This window comes from Eucyclogobius newberryi, unplaced genomic scaffold (assembly GCF_026437365.1).
Source record: "Eucyclogobius newberryi isolate DKJ021-1_F unplaced genomic scaffold, fEucNew1.0.hap1 SCAF_5, whole genome shotgun sequence".
NCBI classification, from domain to species: Eukaryota; Metazoa; Chordata; class Actinopteri; order Gobiiformes; family Gobiidae; genus Eucyclogobius; species Eucyclogobius newberryi.
In genome coordinates this window covers 40,406,834-40,424,619 of record NW_027316167.1, presented here as the reverse complement: position 1 = coordinate 40,424,619, position 17,786 = coordinate 40,406,834, and the positions used below count along the sequence as shown (strand labels likewise).

The 17,786-nt window shown below is 60.3% G+C and overlaps 1 protein-coding gene across 3 annotated transcripts in view; it reads right to left on the bottom strand.

The window, feature by feature from the left end:
- Positions 1 to 11,740: 11,740 nt before the first annotated feature.
- Positions 11,741 to 17,786, bottom strand: part of myo9aa (myosin IXAa) — a 176,092-nt gene continuing 170,046 nt past the window's right edge. Inside the window, exons 42-46 of one of the 3 annotated variants that reach the window (XM_072465436.1) lie at positions 14,569 to 14,616; positions 14,089 to 14,106; positions 13,277 to 13,461; positions 13,070 to 13,209; positions 11,741 to 12,680 (exon numbers count right to left, since the gene is read on the bottom strand). In XM_072465436.1, coding sequence (XP_072321537.1) covers positions 12,199 to 12,680; positions 13,070 to 13,209; positions 13,277 to 13,461; positions 14,089 to 14,106; positions 14,569 to 14,616 — 873 coding nt within the window. In that variant the 3' untranslated portion in view covers positions 11,741 to 12,198. The remainder of the gene's footprint in view (positions 12,681 to 13,069; positions 13,210 to 13,276; positions 13,462 to 14,088; positions 14,107 to 14,568; positions 14,617 to 17,786) is intronic. The other 2 variants (XM_072465437.1, XM_072465438.1) reach the window with 2 other exon arrangements.

Here is a 17,786-nt window from a genome sequence, read left to right as displayed (position 1 = left end):
TCTGGGTGAAGGGCCCCCGCGCTCCTCATGACCTCCTGGAGCCTCACGTTCTGGGTGAAGGGGCCCCGCGCTCCTCATGACCTCCTGGAGCCTCACGTTCTGGGTGAAGGGGCCCCGCGCTCCTCATGACCTCCTGGAGCCTCACGTTCTGGTTGAAGGGGCCCCGCGCTCCTCATGACCCTCTGGAGCCTCAAGTTCTGGGTGAAGGGGCCCCGCGCTCCTCATGACCTCCTGGAGCCTCACATTCTGGGTGAAGGGCCCCCGCGCTCCTCATGACCGTCTGGAGCCCCACGTTCTGGGTGAAGGGGCCCCGCGCTCCTCATGACCTCCTGGAGCCCCACGTTCTGGGTGAAGGGCCCCCGCACTCCTCAAGACCGTCTGGAGCCTCACGTTCTGGTTGAAGGGGCCCCGCGCTCCTCATGACCCTCTGGAGCCTCAAGTTCTGGGTGAAGGGGCCCCGCGCTCCTCATGACCTCCTGGAGCCTCACATTCTGGGTGAAGGGGCCCCGCGCTCCTCATGACCTCCTGGAGCCTCACGTTCTGGGTGAAGGGGCCCCGCGCTCCTCATGACCTCCTGGAGCCTCACGTTCTGGGTGAAGGGCCCCCGCGCTCCTCATGACCGTCTGGAGCCTCACGTTCTGGGTGAAGGGGCCCCGCGCTCCTCATGACCTCCTGGAGCCTCACGTTCTGGGTGAAGGGCCCCCGCGCTCCACATGACCTCCTGGAGCCTCACGTTCTGGGTGAAGGGCCCCGGCGCTCCTCATGACCTCCTGGAGCCTCACGTTCTGGGTGAAGGGGCCCCGCGCTCCTCATGACCTCCTGGAGCCTCACGTTCTGGGTGAAGGGGCCCCGCGCTCCTCATGACCTCCTGGAGCCTCACGTTCTGGGTGAAGGGGCCCCGCGCTCCTCATGACCTCCTAGAGCCTCACGTTCTGGGTGAAGGGGCCCCGCGCTCCTCATGACCTCCTGGAGCCTCACGTTCTGGGTGAAGGGGCCCCGCGCTCCTCATGACCTCCTGGAGCCTCACGTTCTGGGTGAAGGGCCCCCGCGCTCCTCATGACCTCCTGGAGCCTCACGTTCTGGGTGAAGGGGCCCCGCGCTCCTCATGACCCTCTGGAGCCTCACGTTCTGGGTGAAGGGCCCCCGCGCTCCTCATGACCCTCTGGAGCCTCACGTTCTCGGTGAAGGGGCCCCGCGCTCCTCATGACCCTCTGGAGCCTCACGTTCTGGGTGAAGGGCCCCCGCGCTCCTCATGACCTCCTGGAGCCTCACGTTCTGGGTGAAGGGGCCCCGCGCTCCTCATGACCTCCTGGAGCCTCACGTTCTGGGTGAAGGGCCCCCGCGCTCCTCATGACCTCCTGGAGCCTCACGTTCTGGGTGAAAGGCCCCCGCGCTCCTCATGACCTCTTGGAGCCTCACGTTCTGGGTGAAGGGGCCCCGCGCTCCTCATGACCCTCTGGAGCCTCACGTTCTGGGTGAAGGGCCCCCGCGCTCCTCATGACCGTCTGGAGCCCCACGATCTGGGTGAAGGGGCCCCGCGCTCCTCATGACCTCCTGGAGCCTCACGTTCTGGGTGAAGGGGCCCCGCGCTCCTCATGACCTCCTGGAGCCTCACGTTCTGGGTGAAGGGGCCCCGCGCTCCTCATGACCTCCTAGAGCCTCACGTTCTGGATGAAGGGGCCCCGCGCTCCTCATGACCCTCTGGAGCCTCACGTTCTGGGTGAAGGGGCCCCGCGCTCCTCATGACCCTCTGGAGCCTCACGTTCTGGGTGAAGGGGCCCCGCGCTCCTCATGACCTGCTGGAGCCTCACGTTCTGGGTGAAGGGGCCCCGCGCTCCTCATGACCTCCTGGAGCCTCACGTTCTGGGTGAAGGGGCCCCGCGCTCCTCATGACCTCCTGGAGCCTCACGTTCTGGGTGAAGGGCCCCCGCGCTCCTCATGACCGTCTGGAGCCTCACGTTCTGGGTGAAGGGCCCCCGCGCTCCTCATGACCGTCTGGAGCCTCACGTTCTGGGTGAAGGGGCCCCGCGCTCCTCATGACCTCCTGGAGCCTCACGTTCTGGGTGAAGGGCCCCCGCGCTCCTCATGACCTCCTGGAGCCTCACGTTCTGGGTGAAGGGCCCCCGCGCTCCTCATGACCTCCTGGAGCCTCACGTTCTGGGTGAAGGGGCCCCGCGCTCCTCATGACCGTCTGGAGCCTCACGTTCTGGGTGAAGGGCCCCCGCGCTCCTCATGACCGTCTGGAGCCTCACGTTCTGGGTGAAGGGCCCCCGCGCTCCTCATGACCGTCTGGAGCCTCACGTTCTGGGTGAAGGGGCCCCGCGCTCCTCATGACCTCCTGGAGCCTCACGTTCTGGGTGAAGGGGCCCCGCGCTCCTCATGACCTCCTGGAGCCTCACGTTCTGGGTGAAGGGGCCCCGCGCTCCTCATGACCTCCTGGAGCCTCACGTTCTGGGTGAAGGGCCCCCGCGCTCCTCATGACCGTCTGGAGCCCCACGATCTGGGTGAAGGGGCCCCGCGCTCCTCATGACCTCCTGGAGCCTCACGTTCTGGGTGAAGGGCCCCCGCGCTCCTCATGACCGTCTGGAGCCTCACGTTCTGGGTGAAGGGCCCCCGCGCTCTTCATGACCTCCTGGAGCCTCACGTTCTGGGTGAAGGGCCCCCGCGCTCCTCATGACCGTCTGGAGCCTCACGTTCTGGGTGAAGGGCCTCCGCGCTCCTCATGACCCTCTGGAGCCTCACGTTCTGGGTGAAGGGCCCCCGCGCTCCTCATTACCCTCTGGAGCCTCACGTTCTGGGTGAAGGGCCCCTGCGCTCCTCATGACCTCCTAGAGCCTCACGTTCTGGGTGAAGGGGCCCCGCGCTCCTCATGACCTCCTGGAGCCTCACGTTCTGGGTGAAGGGGCCCCGCGCTCCTCATGACCTCCTGGAGCCTCACGTTCTGGGTGAAGGGCCCCCGCGCTCCTCATGACCTCCTGGAGCCTCACGTTCTGGGTGAAGGGCCCCCGCGCTCCTCATGACCTCCTGGAGCCTCCGGTTCTGGGTGAAGGGCCCCCGCGCTCCTCATGACCTCCTGGAGCCTCACGTTCTGGGTGAAGGGCCCCCGCGCTCCTCATGACCGTCTGGAGCCTCACGTTCTGGGTGAAGGGGCCCCGCGCTCCTCATGACCTCCTGGAGCCTCACGTTCTGGGTGAAGGGCCCCCGCGCTCCTCATGACCTCCTGGAGCCTCACGTTCTGGGTGAAGGGCCCCCGCGCTCCTCATGACCTCCTGGAGCCTCACGTTCTGGTTGAAGGGGCCCCGCGCTCCTCATGACCGTCTGGAGCCTCACGTTCTGGGTGAAGGGCCCCCGCGCTCCTCATGACCGTCTGGAGCCTCACGTTCTGGGTGAAGGGCCCCCGCGCTCCTCATGACCCTCTGGAGCCTCACGTTCTGGGTGAAGGGCCCCCGCGCTCCTCATGACCTCCTGGAGCCTCACGTTCTGGGTGAAGGGGACCCGCGCTCCTCATGACCTCCTGGAGCCTCACGTTCTGGGTGAAGGGGCCCCGCGCTCCTCATGACCCTCTGGAGCCTCACGTTCTGGGTGAAGGGCCCCCGCGCTCCTCATGACCCTCTGGAGCCTCACGTTCTCGGTGAAGGGGCCCCGCGCTCCTCATGACCCTCTGGAGCCTCACGTTCTGGGTGAAGGGGCCCCGCGCTCCTCATGACCTGCTGGAGCCTCACGTTCTGGGTGAAGGGGCCCCGCGCTCCTCATGACCTCCTGGAGCCTCACGTTCTGGGTGAAGGGGCCCCGCGCTCCTCATGACCTCCTGGAGCCTCACGTTCTGGGTGAAGGGCCCCCGCGCTCCTCATGACCGTCTGGAGCCTCACGTTCTGGGTGAAGGGCCCCCGCGCTCCTCATGACCGTCTGGAGCCTCACGTTCTGGGTGAAGGGGCCCCGCGCTCCTCATGACCTCCTGGAGCCTCACGTTCTGGGTGAAGGGCCCCCGCGCTCCTCATGACCTCCTGGAGCCTCACGTTCTGGGTGAAGGGCCCCCGCGCTCCTCATGACCTCCTGGAGCCTCACGTTCTGGGTGAAGGGGCCCCGCGCTCCTCATGACCGTCTGGAGCCTCACGTTCTGGGTGAAGGGCCCCCGCGCTCCTCATGACCGTCTGGAGCCTCACGTTCTGGGTGAAGGGCCCCCGCGCTCCTCATGACCCTCTGGAGCCTCACGTTCTGGGTGAAGGGCCCCCGCGCTCCTCATGACCTCCTGGAGCCTCACGTTCTGGGTGAAGGGGACCCGCGCTCCTCATGACCTCCTGGAGCCTCACGTTCTGGGTGAAGGGGCCCCGCGCTCCTCATGACCTCCTGGAGCCTCAGGTTCTGGGTGAAGGGGCCCCGCGCTCCTCATGACCTCCTGGAGCCTCACGTTCTGGGTGAAGGGCCCCCGCGCTCCTCATGACCTCCTGGAGCCTCACGTTCTGGGTGAAGGGGCCCCGCGCTCCTCATGACCTCCTGGAGCCTCACGCTCTGGGTGAAGGGCCCCCGCGCTCCTCATGACCGTCTGGAGCCTCACGTTCTGGGTGAAGGGCCCCCGCGCTCCTCATGACCTCCTGGAGCCTCACGTTCTGGGTGAAGGGGCCCCGCGCTCCTCATGACCTGCTGGAGCCTCACGTTCTGGGTGAAGGGGCCCCGCGCTCCTCATGACCTCCTGGAGCCTCACGTTCTGGGTGAAGGGGCCCCGCGCTCCTCATGACCTCCTGGAGCCTCACGTTCTGGGTGAAGGGCCCCCGCGCTCCTCATGACCGTCTGGAGCCTCACGTTCTGGGTGAAGGGCCCCCGCGCTCCTCATGACCGTCTGGAGCCTCACGTTCTGGGTGAAGGGGCCCCGCGCTCCTCATGACCTCCTGGAGCCTCACGTTCTGGGTGAAGGGGCCCCGCGCTCCTCATGACCTCCTGGAGCCTCACGTTCTGGGTGAAGGGGCCCCGCGCTCCTCATGACCCTCTGGAGCCTCACGTTCTGGGTGAAGGGCCCCCGCGCTCCTCATGACCCTCTGGAGCCTCACGTTCTCGGTGAAGGGGCCCCGCGCTCCTCATGACCCTCTGGAGCCTCACGTTCTGGGTGAAGGGGCCCCGCGCTCCTCATGACCTGCTGGAGCCTCACGTTCTGGGTGAAGGGGCCCCGCGCTCCTCATGACCTCCTGGAGCCTCACGTTCTGGGTGAAGGGGCCCCGCGCTCCTCATGACCTCCTGGAGCCTCACGTTCTGGGTGAAGGGCCCCCGCGCTCCTCATGACCGTCTGGAGCCTCACGTTCTGGGTGAAGGGCCCCCGCGCTCCTCATGACCGTCTGGAGCCTCACGTTCTGGGTGAAGGGGCCCCGCGCTCCTCATGACCTCCTGGAGCCTCACGTTCTGGGTGAAGGGCCCCCGCGCTCCTCATGACCTCCTGGAGCCTCACGTTCTGGGTGAAGGGCCCCCGCGCTCCTCATGACCTCCTGGAGCCTCACGTTCTGGGTGAAGGGGCCCCGCGCTCCTCATGACCGTCTGGAGCCTCACGTTCTGGGTGAAGGGCCCCCGCGCTCCTCATGACCGTCTGGAGCCTCACGTTCTGGGTGAAGGGCCCCCGCGCTCCTCATGACCGTCTGGAGCCTCACGTTCTGGGTGAAGGGGCCCCGCGCTCCTCATGACCTCCTGGAGCCTCACGTTCTGGGTGAAGGGGCCCCGCGCTCCTCATGACCTCCTGGAGCCTCACGTTCTGGGTGAAGGGGCCCCGCGCTCCTCATGACCTCCTGGAGCCTCACGTTCTGGGTGAAGGGCCCCCGCGCTCCTCATGACCGTCTGGAGCCCCACGATCTGGGTGAAGGGGCCCCGCGCTCCTCATGACCTCCTGGAGCCTCACGTTCTGGGTGAAGGGCCCCCGCGCTCCTCATGACCGTCTGGAGCCTCACGTTCTGGGTGAAGGGCCCCCGCGCTCTTCATGACCTCCTGGAGCCTCACGTTCTGGGTGAAGGGCCCCCGCGCTCCTCATGACCGTCTGGAGCCTCACGTTCTGGGTGAAGGGCCTCCGCGCTCCTCATGACCCTCTGGAGCCTCACGTTCTGGGTGAAGGGCCCCCGCGCTCCTCATTACCCTCTGGAGCCTCACGTTCTGGGTGAAGGGCCCCTGCGCTCCTCATGACCTCCTAGAGCCTCACGTTCTGGGTGAAGGGGCCCCGCGCTCCTCATGACCTCCTGGAGCCTCACGTTCTGGGTGAAGGGGCCCCGCGCTCCTCATGACCTCCTGGAGCCTCACGTTCTGGGTGAAGGGCCCCCGCGCTCCTCATGACCTCCTGGAGCCTCACGTTCTGGGTGAAGGGCCCCCGCGCTCCTCATGACCTCCTGGAGCCTCCGGTTCTGGGTGAAGGGCCCCCGCGCTCCTCATGACCTCCTGGAGCCTCACGTTCTGGGTGAAGGGCCCCCGCGCTCCTCATGACCGTCTGGAGCCTCACGTTCTGGGTGAAGGGGCCCCGCGCTCCTCATGACCTCCTGGAGCCTCACGTTCTGGGTGAAGGGCCCCCGCGCTCCTCATGACCTCCTGGAGCCTCACGTTCTGGGTGAAGGGCCCCCGCGCTCCTCATGACCTCCTGGAGCCTCACGTTCTGGTTGAAGGGGCCCCGCGCTCCTCATGACCGTCTGGAGCCTCACGTTCTGGGTGAAGGGCCCCCGCGCTCCTCATGACCGTCTGGAGCCTCACGTTCTGGGTGAAGGGCCCCCGCGCTCCTCATGACCCTCTGGAGCCTCACGTTCTGGGTGAAGGGCCCCCGCGCTCCTCATGACCTCCTGGAGCCTCACGTTCTGGGTGAAGGGGACCCGCGCTCCTCATGACCTCCTGGAGCCTCACGTTCTGGGTGAAGGGGCCCCGCGCTCCTCATGACCCTCTGGAGCCTCACGTTCTGGGTGAAGGGCCCCCGCGCTCCTCATGACCCTCTGGAGCCTCACGTTCTCGGTGAAGGGGCCCCGCGCTCCTCATGACCCTCTGGAGCCTCACGTTCTGGGTGAAGGGGCCCCGCGCTCCTCATGACCTGCTGGAGCCTCACGTTCTGGGTGAAGGGGCCCCGCGCTCCTCATGACCTCCTGGAGCCTCACGTTCTGGGTGAAGGGGCCCCGCGCTCCTCATGACCTCCTGGAGCCTCACGTTCTGGGTGAAGGGCCCCCGCGCTCCTCATGACCGTCTGGAGCCTCACGTTCTGGGTGAAGGGCCCCCGCGCTCCTCATGACCGTCTGGAGCCTCACGTTCTGGGTGAAGGGGCCCCGCGCTCCTCATGACCTCCTGGAGCCTCACGTTCTGGGTGAAGGGCCCCCGCGCTCCTCATGACCTCCTGGAGCCTCACGTTCTGGGTGAAGGGCCCCCGCGCTCCTCATGACCTCCTGGAGCCTCACGTTCTGGGTGAAGGGGCCCCGCGCTCCTCATGACCGTCTGGAGCCTCACGTTCTGGGTGAAGGGCCCCCGCGCTCCTCATGACCGTCTGGAGCCTCACGTTCTGGGTGAAGGGCCCCCGCGCTCCTCATGACCCTCTGGAGCCTCACGTTCTGGGTGAAGGGCCCCCGCGCTCCTCATGACCTCCTGGAGCCTCACGTTCTGGGTGAAGGGGACCCGCGCTCCTCATGACCTCCTGGAGCCTCACGTTCTGGGTGAAGGGGCCCCGCGCTCCTCATGACCTCCTGGAGCCTCAGGTTCTGGGTGAAGGGGCCCCGCGCTCCTCATGACCTCCTGGAGCCTCACGTTCTGGGTGAAGGGCCCCCGCGCTCCTCATGACCTCCTGGAGCCTCACGTTCTGGGTGAAGGGGCCCCGCGCTCCTCATGACCTCCTGGAGCCTCACGCTCTGGGTGAAGGGCCCCCGCGCTCCTCATGACCGTCTGGAGCCTCACGTTCTGGGTGAAGGGCCCCCGCGCTCCTCATGACCTCCTGGAGCCTCACGTTCTGGGTGAAGGGGCCCCGCGCTCCTCATGACCTGCTGGAGCCTCACGTTCTGGGTGAAGGGGCCCCGCGCTCCTCATGACCTCCTGGAGCCTCACGTTCTGGGTGAAGGGGCCCCGCGCTCCTCATGACCTCCTGGAGCCTCACGTTCTGGGTGAAGGGCCCCCGCGCTCCTCATGACCGTCTGGAGCCTCACGTTCTGGGTGAAGGGCCCCCGCGCTCCTCATGACCGTCTGGAGCCTCACGTTCTGGGTGAAGGGGCCCCGCGCTCCTCATGACCTCCTGGAGCCTCACGTTCTGGGTGAAGGGGCCCCGCGCTCCTCATGACCTCCTGGAGCCTCACGTTCTGGGTGAAGGGGCCCCGCGCTCCTCATGACCTCCTGGAGCCTCACGTTCTGGGTGAAGGGCCCCCGCGCTCCTCATGACCGTCTGGAGCCCCACGATCTGGGTGAAGGGGCCCCGCGCTCCTCATGACCTCCTGGAGCCTCACGTTCTGGGTGAAGGGCCCCCGCGCTCCTCATGACCGTCTGGAGCCTCACGTTCTGGGTGAAGGGCCCCCGCGCTCTTCATGACCTCCTGGAGCCTCACGTTCTGGGTGAAGGGCCCCCGCGCTCCTCATGACCGTCTGGAGCCTCACGTTCTGGGTGAAGGGCCTCCGCGCTCCTCATGACCCTCTGGAGCCTCACGTTCTGGGTGAAGGGCCCCCGCGCTCCTCATTACCCTCTGGAGCCTCACGTTCTGGGTGAAGGGCCCCTGCGCTCCTCATGACCTCCTAGAGCCTCACGTTCTGGGTGAAGGGGCCCCGCGCTCCTCATGACCTCCTGGAGCCTCACGTTCTGGGTGAAGGGGCCCCGCGCTCCTCATGACCTCCTGGAGCCTCACGTTCTGGGTGAAGGGCCCCCGCGCTCCTCATGACCTCCTGGAGCCTCACGTTCTGGGTGAAGGGCCCCCGCGCTCCTCATGACCTCCTGGAGCCTCCGGTTCTGGGTGAAGGGCCCCCGCGCTCCTCATGACCTCCTGGAGCCTCACGTTCTGGGTGAAGGGGCCCCGCGCTCCTCATGACCTCCTGGAGCCTCACGTTCTGGGTGAAGGGGCCCCGCGCTCCTCATGACCTCCTGGAGCCTCACGTTCTGGGTGAAGGGGCCCCGCGCTCCTCATGACCTCCTGGAGCCTCACGTTCTGGGTGAAGGGGCCCCGCGCTCCTCATGACCTGCTGGAGCCTCACGTTCTGGGTGAAGGGGCCCCGCGCTCCTCATGACCTCCTGGAGCCTCAAGTTCTGGGTGAAGGGGCCCCGCGCTCCTCATGACCTCCTGGAGCCTCACGTTCTGGGTGAAGGGCCCCCGCGCTCCTCATGACCTCCTGGAGCCTCACGTTCTGGGTGAAGGGGCCCCGCGCTCCTCATGACCTCCTGGAGCCTCACGTTCTGGGTGAAGGGGCCCCGCGCTCCTCATGACCTCCTGGAGCCTCACGTTCTGGGTGAAGGGCCCCCGCGCTCCTCATGACCTCCTGGAGCCTCACGTTCTGGGTGAAGGGCCCCGCGCTCCTCATGACCTCCTGGAGCCTCACGTTCTGGGTGAAGGGCCCCCGCGCTCCGCATGACCCTCTGGAGCCTCACGTTCTGGGTGAAGGGGCCCCGCGCTCCTCATGACCTCCTGGAGCCTCACGTTCTGGGTGAAGGGGCCCCGCGCTCCTCATGACCTCCTGGAGCCTCACGTTCTGGGTGAAGGGGCCCCGCGCTCCTCATGACCTCCTGGAGCCTCACGTTCTGGGTGAAGGGGTCCCGCGCTCCTCATGACCTCCTGGAGCCTCACGTTCTGGGTGAAGGGGCCCGCGCTCCTCATGACCTCCTGGAGCCTCACGTTCTGGGTGAAGGGCCCCCGCGCTCCTCATGACCGTCTGGAGCCTCACGTTCTGGGTGAAGGGCCCCCGCGCTCCTCAAGATCTCCTGGAGCCTCACGTTCTGGGTGAAGGGCCCCCGCGCTCCTCATGACCGTCTGAAGCCTCACGTTCTGGGTGAAAGGCCCCCGCGCTCCTCATGACCTCCTGGAGCCTCACGTTCTGGGTGAAGGGGCCCCGCGCTCCTCATGACCTCCTGGAGCCTCACGTTCTGGGTGAAGGGGCCCCGCGCTCCTCATGACCTCCTGGAGCCTCACGTTCTGGGTGAAGGGCCCCCGCGCTCCTCATGACCGTCTGGAGCCTCACGTTCTGGGTGAAGGGGCCCCGCGCTCCTCATGACCTCCTGGAGCCTCACGTTCTGGGTGAAGGGCCCCCGCGCTCCACATGACCTCCTGGAGCCTCACGTTCTGGGTGAAGGGCCCCGGCGCTCCTCATGACCTCCTGGAGCCTCACGTTCTGGGTGAAGGGGCCCCGCGCTCCTCATGACCTCCTGGAGCCTCACGTTCTGGGTGAAGGGGCCCCGCGCTCCTCATGACCTCCTGGAGCCTCACGTTCTGGGTGAAGGGGCCCCGCGCTCCTCATGACCCTCTGGAGCCTCACGTTCTGGGTGAAGGGCCCCCGCGCTCCTCATGACCCTCTGGAGCCTCACGTTCTGGGTGAAGGGCCCCCGCGCTCCTCATGACCGTCTGGAGCCCCACGATCTGGGTGAAGGGGCCCCGCGCTCCTCATGACCTCCTGGAGCCTCACGTTCTGGGTTAAGGGCCCCCGCGCTCCTCATGACCGTCTGGAGCCTCACGTTCTGGATGAAGGGGCCCCGCGCTCCTCATGACCTCCTGGAGCCTCACGTTCTGGGTGAAGGGCCCCAGAATGGGAAATATTACACAGTTACTTGACTCAGAGCTGTATTTGATTCTTGTATGTTTGAGTTAATCCTGAATTGTCCCGTTTTCACCTACCCCCTAACCCCGCCCACAATCTGTACTTCATTGTGATTTGAGAAAATTTTACTCAAAAAAAAAATCACTTTTCAAAAATCAAATCATGTAATAATGTTTGTGGCTCGTCAGTTCTGCAGTTTTGAAATCCATGACTTTTTTTTATTACTAAGACATTTTAAATCAAGATTGTGGTTTACAACGAACAAAATGTAAAATAATAATATGTTTGGTTATTAAAAAAGCTGAATGTTTCCTTTAACCAGAGAAACGTGAACGTGATAAATCACTAATGGTTTGATTTATTATCACAAATAGTTCTTACTCCGAGTGGGAACGCCTCAACCCAGATCTGACCTGTAACTTGGCCTGGTAGCGTCACCTGCTCGTCTCTATGGAGATAAACATATACAGTTTCCATGGAGACGAGCAGGACAGTTCCGTTTGCTTCTTACATAAACATGTGATAAACGGGAAGAAAGTGTGAGCTCAATGAAGACACGACACACGACTGTGACACTTTCTTTCATTGTTGAAGCGAACACAAAGACATGGATGGGACAGGTACATGATCTCTTAAAGATAATGTCCACTACACTGTCCTCGTGGACGTCTGGAGCGTTACAATGGTCGTACGGCGAAGCAGTGAAGCATGTTTTCTACATATGCAACATTCTGTACAGAGCTGGGAGCCTCGGCTGGAGCAGCTCGTTGGTCCCTTTCATGGCCACATTTTCCTGCTCCAGGAAAAAGCAGCATAAATTAAAAACACATGGAGTGGTTTTTGGTTCTCACACACAGTAACACACGGAGGCGTGGCACATTCACACATCCACCAATCGCATCGTCAGCTCCGCCCAAGACCAGGAAACAAAAAGAAAAAAGATAAATATCTGACTTCAACTCCCCAGCACACACTGGTGCCCCGGCTTTGTACAGTATTTATACCTGTATATTATATGCTATAAAGAATTTCTGTTACATTAAAATGTATTAAATAAAAGAAAATTTATTTGTAATAACAAAACAACCACTGCTTATACTGATTGTTATGAAGTGTAAACACAGAAAGCAGCTAATATTGACTTCTTCACTGTCGTCCACAGCTCCAGCTCTCGCTTCCCTGATGCTCAGTCCAACATTCCCTTTTCCGTGCTCCTGCTCAGTGCGTCTGGCGCTGTGTGAAGAGCCGGCGAGGCACAGGACGGCCATGAGAGGCAGTCTATGCCACAGACATCCGTCCCTCGGCCAGAGTATCGTCCACCTCTGACAGTGGACTCGCTCCGTGTGGCACTTGGGAACTTTTCTTTGCACATTATAAAGGCTAAGCAGAGCGCTTTAAGGAGAGGACGTTGCATTGACTCTTTAGCTTCTGTCAGGAATCGTCTTCCTTCCAGGACGTCGGGAGTGCTTTGGTGAACCAGTGACCTTCATACCATGAACTCGTTATTGCCATATAATACTAGCTGCTGCGGTAAATCTGAAGGGTCCCTGCCGTGGCCTCCTCCGTCTCTGGAGTGCCTCAGGGATGGATGCTTTCCCCCCTTGAGTTTCTGTTTGCCTTTTTCAGGATTGAACGTTCCTCGGCTTGTAAACTGTGGCCTTTCGTCATATGTACTCTCCGGCTCCCCAGTAGGACTTGGGTCAAACGTGTCCGTGCGAGTGGGCTGTAGCTGTGAGGGGCCAGCCGAGGAGGAAGGGGACGAGGGGGACTTTGAGTGGAAGCGAAACCGTCGGGCGTTGGAGGAGGACGCTGAGGAGGGCTGGAAGTGTGAGGAGGAGGAGAAGGACGACACACTGGAGCAGGAATCCACCGAGTCCAGAGAATTGGGCTGTCGGCGCAGGGTCCGCTGACGAGAGCTCCGGCCGTCAGACCTGCGGGGCCAGGGGGACGTCAGTTGAGGGCCCCTCTCTGTACACGGATCAATAAACAAAAAAAGAAGTCAGAAATCGAATGGGACTCAAGGCGCTGGACGTGATTGTTACTGTTTAAACACGTGAAAAGCAGAACTAGTTTGTTTCAAACCATTTGTAACTTCCTGATTCACAGAGAATAAAACTATTACTCTTGTAATTGTAGACAGCACTCAGTGGTCTCATTTTCCCCCAAGAGCTGCTTTTACGATACATCTGTTCTGGAGCAAGACACATTTTGCTCAACTACAAGGAAAAGCATCAGGTACAGCCTCTGTACATTGTGGGAACGTGTAAACGGTCAAATGAATTGTCAAATAATTGTGTTTTTCCTATGACATTAGTAAATCTTAAAAAGAACATTTGAAGTTAAGGAAGAGTAAGGACCTGATAAGTCTGAGAGTGCTTCTGAGTCCACATTGAGGTTCTCGGAGCTGTCCGCTGTCCCGATGGAGGCCTCTGACTCCAGCGTCTCGTCGTCAGAGGCTCGAGGCTCCAGGGCCAGCATCTCAAACGTCAGCTCCTCCCTGTGGGAGTCACACACGTCACACAGAGCACATACAAGCATGAGGAGGACTGGATCGATGTGTGTACTTTTCTTTCTGCAGGTTTTCGATCTGCTCCGTCAGCACTCGCTCCTCCTGCTGCATGGCCGCCTGCTGGTGCTCCGTCAGCTCAGAGTCGGACGCCTCCTCGCTGCAGCTCTGCTCCGTGACAGGGCTCTTCACTGTGGACAGGTGCGGGCTCAGCGGGGGCGTGGTGCTCTGGTAATTTACCCGCTGTGAGGAACACAAGACAATTGTGTTGAATGTGTTGTAATACTTACACAATAGGCTTAGGTTCTGACAGTTAACAATAACCCGTCTATCCAGACTAAGGCTGAAAGCAAAGGCCACGTTTTGACTGGCCCAGGTCCCACAGACTGGCTCACTTTATAGCGCTTTGGAACGGTTCATGCTCAAGAAGAAAAACGGATGTCGCCCAAACATAACTTATGTTTTCTTAATGAATACAATCTAAATATGACCTCAATTTAAGGCCGATCTCAGCAAATTAAAAAAAAAGTTGAGTAATTTCAAGTTTGTGGTGCTGCGAGACGTGTGTCGATAAACAGCTGATGCTAACATAAGCTAGCTTTGTTTCTTTAGCACATGGGCTCCACATATAAGTTTGCGTCAGTGGAAATATGGTTTATCACAAGATCAAGTCAGAGTTTGTTGACATGATTTGTTTCTTATTATATCTGCTTTTTGCAGTCTTGTTTCAGCCGGTTTTCTTTCTTTTGGCTCAAATGCAGAGCCAGAGCGCTTTGTAACAGACACGCCCACTTTGGTACTGATCAGCTCCAAAGTGAACCAGTGGAAACATGGCTACAGCATCACAGAAAAAACACTGCACATTTTTACCTTTTTAGCTGTATTTGGCTGCATAAAATGTAAAACAAAACAGTATGATAAGAACAAACTCTGCTTAGAGCTTCTACTCACACACGAGTTGAGCGCGCTACAGCTACGATGGCACACAGCACTTACCCTTTCACTTACTACACCACCTTTCACTTCTCAAAAGTGTGCCATGGTTTGATTGGTCAAAACAACATTAAAAGCATGAGTGGGACGATCTGTGAGGACGTTATGAACATGCTGTGGAGATGGAGGAGGTGATGGAGGAGGTGATGGAGGAGGTGATGGAGGAGGTGATGGAGGAGGTGATGGAGGAGGTGATGGAGGAGGTGATGGAGGAGGTGATGGAGGAGGTGATGGAGGAGGTGATGGAGGAGGTGATGGAGGAGGTGATGGAGGAGGTGATGGAGGAGGTGATGGAGGAGGTGATGGACACGGGGAGCACAACACTGCTGTAGGAGTCCAGGCGGCATGTATACATACCAGAGCGCGTGCTATACTCAAGAATCTAACTGCTATTAGTACAGGTTTCTGGTAAAGGAGAGGACATGTTAGGGACAGGAGGACATGTTAGGGACAGGAGGACATGTTAGGGACAGGAGGACATGTTAGGGACAGGAGCACAACCCCAGAGAAAGAAGTGTCAGGGAGGAGGGGGGCGGAGCTTGGATTTACTCTAGAAGGTTCTCACAAAGCATCAGGTTTTATTGTCAAAGGTTCTGTCCAGACCTGAGACTGTTTGGAGAGTTCTGCTTCACCAAATATGATGATTATATTATTATTACTGGTTTAGTTCTGGTGTGGTCCTGGTTTAGTCCTTCTTGGCCTCTGCTTTAGACCTGGTTTGATTCTTGAATGGTGCTGGTTCAGACCTGGTTTGTCTAGTTTTAGTCCCGTGATCACATCACTCCCGTTCTCCGCTCTCTCCACTCTCTCCCCATCAAGCAGCGCATAAACTTTAAAATACTCCTCCTCACCTTCAAAGCTCTTCACCACCTTGCCCCCCCCCCCCCCCCCCCCCCACCTGTCTGACCTCCTCATCCCCCACCGCCCCTCCCGAGCTCTCCGATCCTCCTCCTCTCTCACCCTGACTGCACCAACATCCCGACTCAAAACTTTTGGCGACATGGAGCATTCTCCCGAACAGCACCCCGACTCTGGAACTCCCTCCCCCCCTGTCCCACTCTCCCTCACTCACAACATTCAAATCCCGCCTAAAAACAACAAGCCTATGACCTCCCCTACCCCTAGCCTCCTCTACCCCACTGTCTACTCTTCTACCCCCTGTTACATCCCCATCTTTTTCTCTCTACTTCTTCTGTCTTGTTCATTTTATCTGTATATTAATGTGTATTGTACGTGTTGTCCCCCCTGTCTGTAAATACCCCCCCCTTTTTTATTATGTTCAGCGTCTTTGGGTCACTGAAAAGCGCTATATAAATAAAAGTTATTATTATTATTATTATTATTATTATTAATTTTGGGTTAGTTCAGGTTTGGCCCAGAATTGGAAATGTTGCAGAACAAAGTTAGTGAAGCCTTTTGCCTTTTTCCTTCACATTTTTTAACTGTTTTTAATCCAAATGTTAGCCTGGAGGAGCCATTTCAAAAAGGTTCTGCAGACACATTTCTTTCATCTGATATGAAAGCACCACGTGCCACTTGATGTCATTTCCCACTTATGTGTTGAAAGTGGTTGGACATTTGAACCATCCTGAACCAGGTTTAGTTCCCTCCTGGTTTAAACTCTTTTACCCAATTTAAGCCTTTCAGATTTGAACTATTTTAGACCAATTTCCAAACTCCTTTTTTAATCAAAACTCTTTTAGATGAATCTTTGAGACATTCGATGTGTTTTAGGGCTTTGAGCAGAACCAAAACAGCCCTCAAAGTCATCACTGACCTTCTACCTGGTCAGGAAAGTGCCATTTTAATCCTTTTAGATTCCACACTGTTTTATCCTCATCCCGTGCTGACCCCACAGGTCATTCCCTCCTCCTCCTCTGCACCGTTACAGCCAGGTTAGGGTCATTCCCTCCTCCTCCTCTGCACCGTTACAGCCAGGTTAGGGTCATTCCCTCCTCCTCCTCTGCACCGTTACAGCCAGGTTAGGGTCATTCCCTCCTCCTCCTCTGCACCGTTACAGCCAGGTTAGGGTCATTCCCTCCTCCTCCTCTGCACCGTTACAGCCAGGTTAGGGTCATTCCCTCCTCCTCCTCTGCACCGTTACAGCCAGGTTAGGGTCATTCCCTCCCCTCGGACATGTTAGTGCCTCCATAGTGTGTCCTTCCATCTATGTTCACGACCGCCCCCCGCTGAGACCAGACACGCCCCCGCTGAGACCAGACACGCCCCCCGCTGAGACCAGACACGCCCCCCGCTGAGACCAGACACGCCCCCCGCTGAGACCAGACACGCCCCCCGCTGAGACCAGACACGCCCCCCGCTGAGACCAGACACGCCCCCCGCTGAGACCACGCCCCCGCTGAGACCAGACACGCCCCCCGCTGAGACCAGACACGCCCCCGCTGAGACCAGACACGCCCCCGCTGAGACCAGACACGCCCCCCGCTGAGACCAGACACGCCCCCGCTGAGACCAGACACGCCCCCCGCTGAGACCAGACACGCCCCCGCTGAGACCAGACACGCCCCCGCTGAGACCAGACACGCCCCCCGCTGAGACCAGACACGCCCCCGCTGAGACCAGACACGCCCCCCGCTGAGACCAGACACGCCCCCCGCTGAGACCAGACACGCCCCCCGCTGAGACCAGACACGCCCCCCGCTGAGACCAGACACGCCCCCGCTGAGACCAGACACGCCCCCGCTGAGACCAGACACGCCCCCGCTGAGACCAGACACGCCCCCCGCTGAGACCAGACACGCCCCCCGCTGAGACCAGACACGCCCCCCGCTGAGACCAGACACGCCCCCCGCTGAGACCAGACACGCCCCCCGCTGAGACCAGACACGCCCCCGCTGAGACCAGACACGCCCCCCGCTGAGACCAGACACGCCCCCCGCTGAGACCAGACACGCCCCCGCTGAGACCAGACACGCCCCCGCTGAGACCAGACACGCCCCCCGCTGAGACCAGACACGCCCCCCGCTGAGACCAGACACGCCCCCCGCTGAGACCAGACACGCCCCCCGCTGAGACCAGACACGCCCCCGCTGAGACCAGACACGCCCCCCGCTGAGACCAGACACGCCCCCGCTGAGACCAGACACGCCCCCGCTGAGACCAGACACGCCCCCCGCTGAGACCAGACACGCCCCCCGCTGAGACCACGCCCCCCCTGAGGTGGAGCTGCAGTGTTCGAGCTTCAACCAGGTGGATGGCCCAGAACGTCCTTCAGCTCAACAGGTGAGGAACGCCTGCATCTTCTCCCGTTTGGACGATAGTCATTGTCCCAGACCAGCTCGACTTCACTGTTTGACCTTCACTGGCTTTTTAGAACTGGTTTTAGGATTTGATCACTTTGAACCTGAAATCTAATGAAGCAGTTGATTATTATTTATTCTTTTCTCATTATTGAAACAGATCTAGTGTTGGGCAGATTTGGTTTGACCTCTAAACTCTGTAAGAAGTGGAGGCTCCAGAATCTGACCCTGAGGACAATGAAGTTGAACAAGCCTGATTCAGATGCAGAAGTTCATGTCTGTGATTACAAGGTTTAGAAGGAGGGAAAGTGTCAG